This window comes from Pomacea canaliculata, linkage group LG8 (assembly GCF_003073045.1).
Source record: "Pomacea canaliculata isolate SZHN2017 linkage group LG8, ASM307304v1, whole genome shotgun sequence".
NCBI lineage: Eukaryota > Metazoa > Mollusca > Gastropoda > Architaenioglossa > Ampullariidae > Pomacea > Pomacea canaliculata.
Window position 1 is genome coordinate 2,952,522 of NC_037597.1, and position 12,637 is coordinate 2,965,158.

Here is a 12,637-nt window from a genome sequence, read left to right on the forward strand (position 1 = left end):
AAACATAAGTTACACACAAAAGAATAACGAAAGTGTATACGAATTTAACTAAGAATTATAGAGAATTACACAACACAAGAAACAAGTCCACAGAGAAGAATAAATATGTTAGATAACAGTACACAACTCAGAGAAGTACAAAATAAACTAAAAGTATATATATATAAGTTTGACTTTGTTAACTTAAAAAAAGTATTTTTAGAATTGATGTTTTTACAGCCGCTGGCAGAAGCGAGATGAAAGCAGTCCAGGACAAAGACAGCAGCAGGCGTGCCAGAAGCGACAACTGTGATGCAACGAGACAGACGACGCAGTCGATGAAGATAAATGCGCACACAGATGATGTGCTGCTCGAGACGCTCTCGAAGTCAACATGGCCGCGCTGCCGTTCCCAGCACGCTGACACCCAGTCCACACTCCATCACACTCCAGGGGAAATCACTTCAATGCCTTGATATTCATTGCCCTCTATCTCGTCGGGCCCGAGAAAGACGCGAGGCAGACGGGAAATCGTCATAATAAAATCACTACTGAAGCTGCTTGATTGAAGCGCCCGTCGCCTCGGGGTTGTCTAAACAGCATCCACACCGTAATTTCTCTCCCTTTGTCTTGGCTCTCCGAGTTATGGCGCATAGCTTCGCTTCAGTGAAGGCCAAAGGTCCAGAGCTTTTTTTTACGGAATTAAATTGCTTTATGTGAAAGTGGGATGCCAGGCGTCAGCATTCTTTGTGTCCTATCCCCTCCTTTCTTCCTCCTGTCCTCGTTCACACACCTTCCTCCTCCATCCACCGCCTCCGTTTGTCATGGCCAGCAGCGGTCTCGTGTCTGGAATGAAAGCAAATGCATTAGGCGTCATGGCGCGCTTTGATCATGCGGCTGAAATATTTCACCACCAACAATTAATAAGAAGAGGGTTAAACATTCAATAAATCCGTAGACACAGAGTCTTTCATCTCACCGCCATGTTCCTGGGATAATGTTTAACAACGCAAAATAAACTTGATTTGGCACATTTTGTTTTTTGTTTACAATAGTGTTATAATTGTGTTATGTTTGTGTGCCAACTCTTTCACAGGACAAATTATTTTTCGGATGAGGACGGTGATGGCACACTGGTGTTATGACAGTCTAATAGGGTGTCGTGTCAAACAACTGGTGAATGCAGAAAAATGCAAGAGAATGCAGAGATATTTTTAGTTTCTTTTCTTGTCCTTGTTGCTGTTGTTCTTCTGCTATTTTTGTAACTGTTACATAACACAATAAGCATGCGTAAAACATATTTTCAGGCCGTACATACTGTTATGTAACCAGTTCAGATTTTACCACATTTTTTTTTCAAATTTTCTCTCACACACCCTGTCTCTCATACACAACACAATGACACACGCACAATCTGCGTGCACACTTTAAAATATAGAAATATTTTTAGAGCCAAAAAGAACTTTCTAGAAACAAGTGCATTACTGGGAACATGGCAACACGCAGAGCCATCAGCCCGTGCAAAAACGTTAATGACCCCATCACCCGATTCATTACGGGTAGTTCATTAACTGCACACAATTCTCAGCTCTACTTTCCTGTGATCAATGGCATTGCACCCGGTAGCTCCGTTCACCCACATTAACCTGGACTGAGAAATGTTAGTTACCTCCCCTTCCGTGCCTGGCAGAGGATGATTAGCATCACGTGAACAGTTGACAGGTGGAGTGAGAAAGGTGTGAGGCTTTTCACACACATTCAGTATGGTGCCAACCGATTGTCTAAAGTAATAGTGAAAACAATAAAATTATATTACTATTGTTAGCTCCATCTAGCGGGCACTTCCTGCCACGTTTATTCTATACACAACTTAAATTATAGATTATCTCCTCTTGTCATGTTTAATAAAATGTACTTAACATACAGAACTACAGTATTTTTAATTAGTTTTTTCGTTCACTGCGGGGAAAATATTGTCTTTCTACCTTTAATTAATCACTAATTAATTTTGTTTACACAAGGACGTGTATGAATAGATTATTGTCTTTCCGGTTGATTCGAAGGATTAAAACCTTAAACTATATATCTAATCATTTCAAAGATAATCTTTGTTCGAAACCTAAAAATAACAATAAAAAATGTGTAAATTATTAATTCATTTGTGTCTTAATGTAACATGCCATGCTTAATTATTCTTGAACCAGTTTCTTTATCTTTCAGTGAATGTCTGTGTCCTTGATGCGGACATACCAGGTTAGTCTGAGTAGTAACGGGCCTGGTGTAAGATATAATTTATTTCAATTCCAAACAACAAAACTACATTCTTTTCTCTTGGAAGTAATCCCAGTCGAGTCTAATGGTGATGAAGCAGCTAGGACCTGCACCTGTTCACAGCTCCCTCAGCATTGGCAGTTCATGGCCAAGAAGGATATTCACCTGATCTTGCTCCGTGTTATTTTTTTCTTTCCTTCAAACTGAAGAGGACCCATTTGAAGACGTGGAGTTCCTCAGTTCATCACGAGAGTCGTAACGACAGAGCTGAGGACATCCTAGATGAATCCTCTCAGTATTTTCACAGAAGCATGGCACAGAAGGATGAAAAAGTACATTGGACTCGAGAGAATTACTTTTAAGGGGAAACCATGTTGTCTGTTGTTTAGAAATTGAAATAAATTGACACTACTCCCGTTACTTTTTAACAGATATCCTAGTAAACGACAGGAAAGTATAAAGAGAGCTAGAAATAAAAAAGGAAAAGGGAGATAAAGAGTGGTCTGTGGTCATCTCCCCTAGTCAGCGTACATCAGTGGGATGACCCAGACTTAGAAAAGTTGGCGGAAGAATTGTTGGGTCCCTGGCGGCCAAGTTACAAATTCATAGGCAATTTAACAGCCAAGCATCCGCGCTAAGGGAGGTAATCCCAGAGCAAGCCCATTCGACACAGGTGCGTGATACTTGTGGTAGCTAGAGTTGTCTGCCACATCACCAGGTAATGCCAATGCTAATAATATCATCGATCATGGAGGCAGACCCAAGCTGTGCACATCCTCGCAAAGAAATTAAGCGAGGTCGCAACAGTAAAATTAATTGACTTCCGTCGTTTGAAGTTTGTTTTGATGCTCAGCGAGTGTCAACAAAGTGGTTTGCAGGACTTCATCGCCAGTCAACAGGCCAACGCAGGCTTCAGTATAAATAGGAAGATGAAGGGACTATCATTGTTTGAGGAACATGAACATGCTGTGTTTGAAATAAGAACTGCTACAGGAATCATAACAACATGCCAAGTAATCTCACGGTAGTTTAATAGTCACGAGTCTTCCAGAATCGTCGGACATCCTCATCCTTGGGTAGATAACTACAGCAGCATGCATCTGATTAATATAATTCTTAATATTTTACCTTTTAAAATGTCCTCCGACACATACATGGAGTATATAAAGCAGGTTTATTTACAAGTAATGTTAGTCCCCAATAATTTTCTTCTGCTTTCCCGAGAGACTTCAGACACTTGTGGACCTAGTGTATGTAGACAAAGCGAGGTTTGGCTCATTGTTATTACTAAAGATTGATAAATAAAAAGATTACTACATATACTAATCTGAGAAAGAATCTGAACAGAAAATATGAAGAGTATGCAAATTAGATTCTGCAACGATCGCAAAATACTCAGATAGAAAAATACTCCTTCAGGCTGGTGTTTAGGACTAAGCTCTGCTCTGCACGCACGTGGTAAATAAATACATAAATACCGGTCGCCCTTTCATCAGTCCACCAGGGGTAGAAAAGTTTAAGACTGTTTCAGCAAGACCGCTCAAAGATGCTCTGCACGCAACTGTCCCATCATCATGGCTACAGGCGATGTCACGTGACTGGGCGGCGCCATTGTCACTTCAATTCGCTGAAAGTCTTTGTTTCCCCAACCTTCACAGCTTTATATTTTTTACAGAGTTATCACATGATAGCTGATGGGGTGGTGGAAACTAGATTGATGTGTATATTAACTCAAAAGTATGGCGTCTACTTTGTTGGATATTTTGTCCCCAGAGCGAGGCTGTCCGCCCCACTAACCTTCTCCAGCTATTTATACTTGGCTGAATGTCTGATTGCTTGTTTACATTTTCTTTCACTATGACCTTGTTTGTGGTGTATGTTTGAATTTATAAATTAACACTTTCGCCTAATTTTACTGAGTATTGACTGACATGACTTTCAGTATTTATCAGTCTTCCTCTTCTACAGCCTTCGACACTGTGAAGAAAACATGTCAAACCAAACGTGTTAGTAAAGTACTATTTGTGCACACCCTATCCTCCAGGACAAAACTTTTCATTCTATTTCAGTAGGAAGCAGGCTTTGCGCATGTTCAGAGAGTGTTGTGCCCCCAAGGTGTCCCATCAGGACAACGACATCATTCAACGGGATTAAAGTTTGTTGGCGCCACGGTCCTCGCCGTTCGCTTTCCGCCGCGATCCCATTTTCCTTCAAAAATGACATGTTGTGACAGCTTTACGACAGGCTGGAATTGCCGTGACAGGAACCTCTGGTCGATAAAAGACATACGCCGGCAAATAAATTTTGATTGTGCGCCTTTCATGTTCAGTAACATCATCCACTGCTTGGGAATGGTCCCTGAGTAGTCCAGACAGACAGCAGCGAGCAAGTCGAGGAGGACTTAAAACAAAAATTAAATTTCAGAGATAGAAAGAAAGAAAAAGTGTCCTAGAGACAGAGCATAGAAAGGGTTTAAAAGAATGAGAGAGAGAGAAAAGAAGAGTCTGCGCATGCATGACATTGATGGACTTTTACATGATTTCCACAGGGGTTCTCACGTCCGCTAGGCTGGAAATGAAACTGAGGAGCTGGAAATGTTGCAGAAAACAATTTCTAAGGCATAAACAAATGAATAGCTATCCATAGAATGAAATGATACTTCGTGATGAGATGACATAAAAATGCAGCACTGAATATAAAAATACCAGTAATAAACGATCTCTATCACTGCTCCCCAAGGATATAACTTTAAAAATGTTAACAGAAGGTCTCAAACAGAAAATTCCCAGTATAATTTTGACTTTGTGAGCCACATACTGAAGGCATGATATGCCAGACCCTAAATTAGATACTTAGCTTTTAATTCCCATACTCTAATGGAATGGCCTAAAAAATCGTAGATTAATATAATTATGAGAATAAACAAAACGACGAGCAAATATTCCCCTAAAAATGCTGATGTAGTTTTATTTAAAGATTATGTGGAAAGTGTAGTTTTCTTTATGTATGTCAGCTGTTTACAAGGAAATATTGTTCTGTGAATAGAGAGTAAGTCTGTTGCCAATGAGGACACCATAGTCCGGTGTATGTCCAGTAAGATCTGTTGCCAGGGTGGTGGGTTACTTCTGTATACACGGACATTGAGGTCTGCGTAGGCCAAACACAGAACAAATGTTGTGGACATTCATTCGTTGAAAGAGTCACATCTCTGTTTAAGTACAGAATTTAGGGCCAAGCATACAGAATATTCTAGTTTGCCATCTTGTATTTCCATGTGCCTTTAAGGGTGCTCCAGGTCAACTGGTGGCAAAAAATGGACTTGGAGAAAAAAATAGACTTAGAGAAGGCAGTTGATATCCCTTTGAGTCCGCGCTGTCTGCTGCCTCCGGCAGATCGATTGTGAGAACATAAAAATTCTGCAGCTACTGACAGTTGGAGTCTGAGCTTGGGAGGAGAAGGGTAGGTAGGGAAGGGTGAGGAGGGCAACAAGGAGACCCAAACCCAAAAAACTAGGTTAACCTGCAAATAAAGACAAGCTGAGATTGGACATAAGAAGGGTCGAGACAAAATCTATTAACGCTCGCAGCTGGCGCAGACGATGACGTGCAAGGACGTAACCAGGTTGCCGGACGACGTAATGCCCGCCGACGTCCTGAAAACGGCTGGCTGGCTGGCTGGCCAGGAGACAATTCAAGCGGGTGAACGGCCGTTTGTGCTGACAGTGATGGAAATTTTCTTTTTCGTTCTGTCTTTTCTGCTCTTTTCTTCTCGTTGTCGCGTAAGCTTAAGATAATTCCTTGAGGGCAGACAATGAGATTCACGGTTACAGCTGCTTTGCCAAAACTTGTTGGTGAAACAAACAGAATGTCGAGTGATGAATATACAAGTGGAAATGTAACACAGTAAGTGTAGGTGGTTTACTGTTTTCATCAGTCTTTCGTCTGAAGTGTCGCTGATCACGATTAAAGAATTCTGGAAAAATGAGTTAATAACTACTACCTTTAAATATCTTGAAACTTCTGACTTTTCTTTTTATGTTGGTACAGTCGAAAATTATTAATTACCCCGTGCGGAAGAGAGATAGAGTAAAAAAAACCTAATATTATTTTGCTTATTTAGTAGCCTCATAACGAAAAAATTATTGTCTTTGTCATTACCTGTGTATGTTCAGATTAAAAATATTTAATTATATTTAACGTGCTCTCGAGTGCGCCAGTGTAACTGCCTTCAAAGGGAATGGAAGAAGCAGCCAATGATGCATCCCGCTTGATATCGGAGGAGAAAGTGCGGCCACAACTCAGGTCTTAACAGCTCCATCAAAGATCCCAACTTCGGAGAGCAGGTCACAATCACGCCAGTCGCTGGTGCCTGAGGCCACTTGGGGAGGGGTGTTTGTCCACTTGCTTCCAAGTCCTCTGAGACCAGACTGGGTCCTCGCACATTGGAGGGCCTGGAAAAGTTTCAGAACTAAAATGAGACGATGAGCAGTACACAGCCCAGTGAACCCAACCGCTTTGTGATTACAGTTTGAGAATGATGATTCCGGGTATTGAACCTGCAAGCAGTTGAAACAAGGCGGGAAAACTGCGGCATTGGAAATATTTCGAAAGACGTTTAATGCAGCCATAACTCACCTCGCGCCGTCTCGCCGGGTTCTGCCGAGGGCCTGGAGATGTCCGGAGGGCTGACGGCGGTCGGTTCAAATCTAATATGGCGCGTGGTGTTCGCCCCGGGCGCCCCTTCTGTCCGCGCGGTGCGAGCTGAGAGTGGATCAAGACAATGGAGATGAAGTGTCCACTGTGCCAGCAGAATGGAGATGAAGTGTCCAGCGAGAAGACGGGAAACCAGAGAGTCCGACATCTGTAAACAAGAAAATGGCGGCGTTGAGTGTGCGCAGATGGGACGGCTGGGCGTCGTCCTTACGCACGCGCGTACACACACACAAACACAGAAGTATACAAATGTGTGTAGACACTTATTCATATTAATATACAGAGGCAAAATCTTCAGAAAAAGTACGACAGTCAGAGAGAGAAAGAAAGAGACACAGACACAGAGACGCCCTGAAAAATCTCAAGAACTTTTTTTCACTCTCTCTCTCTCTCTCAGACACTTGTGATGACGTACATCGAGGAAGATATACAGACGAGTAACCTGCCTTAACTGCACTTCCGGGGACCATCTGTTAGCCCTTCTGACAATTAAAGAAGAAGAACAAGAGACAGAGACGCAGAAAATGCATTACCAGTGCAGTGCAGCTGACGGTTTGCACGAAAAGTAACTCAGGCTTCCCCCTGCCAAAGGGCGAGCACTCCAGCGTCCGCGTGGCCTACCATTGGTGCATCGGAGGCGGACACAGAACTCGTGTTGCCCTCTACAACAATTTCTATAGCATGGCGGGTATCCTTTCCACCCAGCTGCTGAAACAGCTTCTAAGCATCAGCGTCAGTGAATAATGTGCCGGGTACATCGCCCGGTGGGTGCAGGTGTTACCTGAGGTTGTACCTGACATGGCGGGGTGTGCTGCCTATTAGGGACAGGGTGCCGACTCCACAGTTTGTTGCTTATCACAGCACACTCCAGGTTTTTACATTTTACCCTGTATTACACACATGGCAGTCCTCACCAGCTGCACAGTAGTGTGGATTCCTCAAGATTCCTCCCTCTCCCTCCCGACAACTCTCATTGACAATTTTCTGTCTCTTATGGCGCCTTACCTCACCAACTCACACCTTCCTAGTCTCATTCTCCGAAATATATGAAGACCAGACGGTATCTCTAGTGAAATATCTGAAAGCATGGTCTTTCCTGAAATATATTTAAACCATCATACCGGAGCTTCTTTATCGACAATAGGTATCAAGTATGTTTCCAAGTATTGCAATACTTAGTCTGCACTACCGCCATTCTTACCAAGACCTACCTGACCATCCATCGCCATTTCTAGACGTGTTCAAAATGTTAGCCGCTGGTTACAGACAGGTGTGAGGTGAGAACATCAGTGTCCGGCAGTTGACAGTCAAACGAGGAGAAGGACATTGTTGAAGTAACAACTGACAGGCACCTGTACCACTGAGCTCAGCCCCGGATGTCACCACTAAGGTAACGAGACTACAGAGGTCAAGGCCGTGGCCATACATGACGTCATTCATGTTTTTCCGCATCTGCGCACTCTCTCTCGAGAGAGAGAAGTTGACTGTAGCTGCTTTGTATGTCTCCGTCCATGGCTGCCAGACAGAAGCAACATCTATCTTCTGCTTCGTTGGCTGCCCAAGGGAGAGAATGTAAAGTAGAAGCACTTTCTTCTCAGATGAGATTGTGGTTCGTGGAGTCTGGTAGATGGCGAAGGGAGAAAAGTGTTGCTGCAGAACATGGCGCCAGGGGGCGCTACTTACAAAGTTGTTGCTGTTGCAGTGAGTTAGCCTCACTCCTACATCGCTGTAAGCACCGCCGCAAGGGACCGATGGCCGAGGGTTCGCCGTCCCCACAGCCGGCAGTGAGCCTCTCCTGGCACCCGTATGATGGGTGTTGGCGATCCCTTGAACTCGATACTGTCACCTTTGGTCTCCATTTCTTGCCTCAGCCGCCCTGTCTCGCTCCTAATCCAACATACAGGGATCATACGATAATAAAAGGAAATGGACACTTGTCTGGAAGAATCCCATTTGCGATAGTTAATGCCAGTCAGACGAAACCACCGGGGCATACCGCTGGGACGGCAGCCTGTTGTTATCACGCGGCCAGCAGCAACATTGGCTGCAGACAAACCACGTGACCAGCCATGCTCTTTGCGGTCTGTTACTGTAAGCAAGGAGTACCACTCTGTACTTCTCCTGGTGTCAGCAACTAAAAAAAACAAAATTTAGATAAAACATTGCAGTCATTAGACATAATCTTTGTTGATGTCTGTCTTTCTTGCTTATTGTGCATTTTTTCTCTTTCTTTTCTTTATTTCTTTCTGTCTCTCTTTTCTATCGCACACTGGAGGAGAGACATCTGCCTGAAATATTCTGTATTCTGATTCAACATAATGGAGCCGTTGTTTGACCGTCCCTCTGTAAGATATCAGCCGCTGACATTACCTCCATTTTGATTTTTTAGAGATTGTATCGAGGTTTTGTTGACCTTTGACTCTTAGCGCACCAGACCCTCTGTGGCTCGTGGGAAGATCTGTAAACACATCACCGAGCCAACCTGTCGTGCAGTCCGTGAAGAACACACTCCAGATCCTGAAGGGAGGACAACTGCCCGGGCAATACATCTTGTCCTTATCGATTAGCAAGAATTGTCGTTCCTAGAACGGAAGGCTCCAGTAATTGAAAAGACCAGTAAAGTCAGCTTAGTTAGCAACTTTCTGTGTTATTTCTTCCACAAAGTAGTACAAAGATGTGTAGCTAGGAAGATTCGACAACTTAATCCTCGTTTTATTTATTTACTCTTTGTGTCTTTTATTTTGCCTTTATCTTTTTTCACATCTGTCCTCATTAAAGCTTGGCTGTAGAGAAGACAGAGTGGCGCCAGGGAGCGAAGAGCGAGGGAAGGAGTAACAGGAGAACAGAGGTGGGAATACAGGTGAGACCAGGAGGGTGATAAGATTTACAACTTGGCGAAAAGCACTTTGCACTTGGTGCTGCATTTAAAAGATAAGTCGTGTTTACTCCACGAGAGTCCGTGCAACACAACCCTCAGGTCGACAACAGGTGTGCTCGTCTGCTGCCGAGGGCGGACAAAGGTGAGTGACGAATGATGGCTTCACCAGTTGTTTCCTTCGGGGAAGCCAAAAGTTTCTCGAGACTCAGTAAAGTGAACTGTCTACGTCATCAGACAAATGTTCACACGTGCAAACGGGTGGGTGTGGGTGTGGATGTGGAGGTGTTTGCTTGTGTGTGTGTGTGTGGATGTGTGCCCACGTGTGAATACTAATGGGTGTGAGAGTGGGCGTGGGCGTGCATCGTTACCTGCGAGAGGTGTATCACGTGGCAAGGCTGTCCATCTACATCCTTCAGATAGTTTAAGCTTACTTTTCACTTCAGCACTAAAACAGAAAGATAGAGATTGAAAACTGCTGGATCTGATATAGCAGAGCGAGGGAGGGACCAAGGGAATGAAATTTATGAGCCCTTACTCGCTTACTCTGGAGTAAATGAATACATAAATAAAATGTATAATGTCCGATTTGTTCAAAGAGAACGAAAATAAAATAAAAATAAATTTTAGAAATGAAAAGTTTAATTATTGTTTACTTGTTGAGACTCAGTTGTCCAATCAAGGTGTCTGCTCTAGTCGAAGACGACCACGGTGACAGAAGGACCACAGTAGTGACTACAGTCAGCAGTGAGCGACGCTCACGGAAACACGACAACAGGACAAGAAATGACTTTCTTGCTAAATCACTCGTTTGTCTTACCTAAACCTTCTGTGTGACTCAAACACCTATTGATACCAAGGCTTGGCAGCTCATAATCAGATGGTTCAGTCTCTCGACCTTTAATTAACCCTTTCTAACCTCGCGGCCACAGTGTTCTTCACGCAGAACCAAACTTGGGTGTGACTTCATTTCATCACTCATTGCCCTGATGAACACCAGATGTGTGGAGAGTGGCGGGTGTTGCGGGTGGGTAGGTTCAGCAGCGGACAGGGATCGCCTTTGTGGTCTATTCTTTCTCTGTGACATTGAAGACAATTTAAGTCACGTGGTCAACAGCAGCAATGATAGACAAACACAGTTTACCTCAGTGTACAAGTCTGTGCTTTAATAATCAATCTGTTGTCTGTTCCATCTGTCGCTCTGGATGTGTATTTATGTATTATGTAATGTCGATTTGTATCTTTTGTTGTGCATATGTCGTAGACTAAGACAATATAAAAGTAAAAGTGTAAATATTTCTATGTGCAACGGGATTTTAATGTTTGCAGGCTCCATAGAGTTTATGTTTATAGTTTTATCTTGTTTCAGTCTCAGAAGTGAGAGACGATTTATTAAAGTTGTTATATGTCAGGTCCTCTTTGTTGTCAACAAAAATGACAATTTATAGTATTCGCCAGGTGTGCTGGTAACAACAGTTCATAATGTGCGCCATACAGAGCTGTAAATAAAAATGAAATTTATTATGTTGGCCGTACGTATATGTAAACACAATAAAACATTTACAATGTCCACAAAGAGCATCACGATGCCGATAAATGAGTTTGAGAAAAACCAAAAGATGCTAGCAGAGGAAGGAAGTGGAGAGAGGAAGTGTAGAAAGTGAAAGGTCATGAGAGACAGACACATAAAGGACGACAGGGGGAGGGTGAGGTATAGGTGGTCTGGAGGGGGAGACTGTTGGTGGAGGGCAGTTCCTATTCAACATGCGAGTGTGGCTAGTCAATTACCAATTAGTCTGGTCGCCTGATGACCACTGGTCTCCACGTGATTAGTACACGGCTAGGGATGAGCGAGCGATGACAGAGGTTGTGGATGGACGTCCATAACTAGTTTGTAATGAGCAGAACGACTTTTAATGTCTAGAAGAGGAGTCGGTGGCAGGAAGACAGAAAAATTCGTGACTTCCGTCAACTGGTTCTCTTCATCAGCTTCAACGACACACAGACGGCGGGCGTGTGCATTAGGAATGATGTGTGTGTGTGTTTGCAGAGGCGCTTGTAAGTGGTTGGGTAAAAAAAGCTTGTGCTGGTGTTTCCAATGCAACAAGAGTGCAAAAAAGTAACAAACATGGTTTGCAAAATACTTGGCATTAGAGTTTCTGAACTACCGACCTCCACATCTCCGGGAATGAAATTACAGTTGAAGACGGGGGAATATGCAAAACTAAGCCCAGTAAAGACATTGGTTGACACGAGATACTTTCTATAAAAGAAAGCAAAGCAAGGCAGGTTCTGACTACACCAACAGCTGCAGATGGTATTGTTTTTACCACATTAGGGTGGTCTGGACAATGCCAGCAGGACCCAAGCAAATCTGTCTAAAAATTCCAAAATACCAAATCATCATAATAAGGTAAATTGCAAAAACTTAAAAAAAAGTTTTCTTCGCATTTCTTCGAGCCAAATACACTCTCGACTATTATTATGATTTTTTTTTTCTCCACTTGCATGAAATATAAAAAAGATTGAAATGCGGCAAGTAATGACAGTCGCGACCCCAGACTGTTCACTCACATGCCTGTACTTAAATCAGAATTCTGTCTTCGTAAGATCAAAGTCACGTGCTCATCGATTCGACTTGACTGGACGCGGATTGGCTGGCACGTGATGCATCACGTGATAGAGACGTGGCCGGCGCCAACGTAAGTTTGACAACATCGACATCAATGTGTCGCCAGCGCCGCCTAACGGATGGCTTGTGCGCCTTTGAAGCCGCTGGCCCTGTAATCATCGATAACAG

At 43.3% G+C, this 12,637-nt stretch overlaps 1 protein-coding gene across 2 annotated transcripts; it reads right to left on the reverse strand.

Moving 5' to 3' along the window:
• Positions 1–207: 207 nt before the first annotated feature.
• Positions 208–9,005, reverse strand: LOC112570599. 2 transcript variants are annotated; one of them, XM_025249123.1, is made up of 3 exons: positions 8,174–9,005; positions 6,885–7,110; positions 6,510–6,700 (listed from the first exon to the last, which is right to left on the reverse strand). In XM_025249123.1, exons 1-3 carry the CDS (start codon positions 8,189–8,191, stop codon positions 6,600–6,602), a joined length of 345 nt encoding a protein of 114 aa, XP_025104908.1. In that variant the 5' UTR covers positions 8,192–9,005; the 3' UTR covers positions 6,510–6,599. The 2 variants fall into 2 exon arrangements, 1 of the variants encoding a protein (XP_025104908.1); XR_003100656.1 differs by lacking the exons at positions 6,510–6,700; positions 6,885–7,110; positions 8,174–9,005 and adding exons at positions 208–825; positions 1,649–2,195.
• Positions 9,006–12,637: the final 3,632 nt, after the last annotated feature.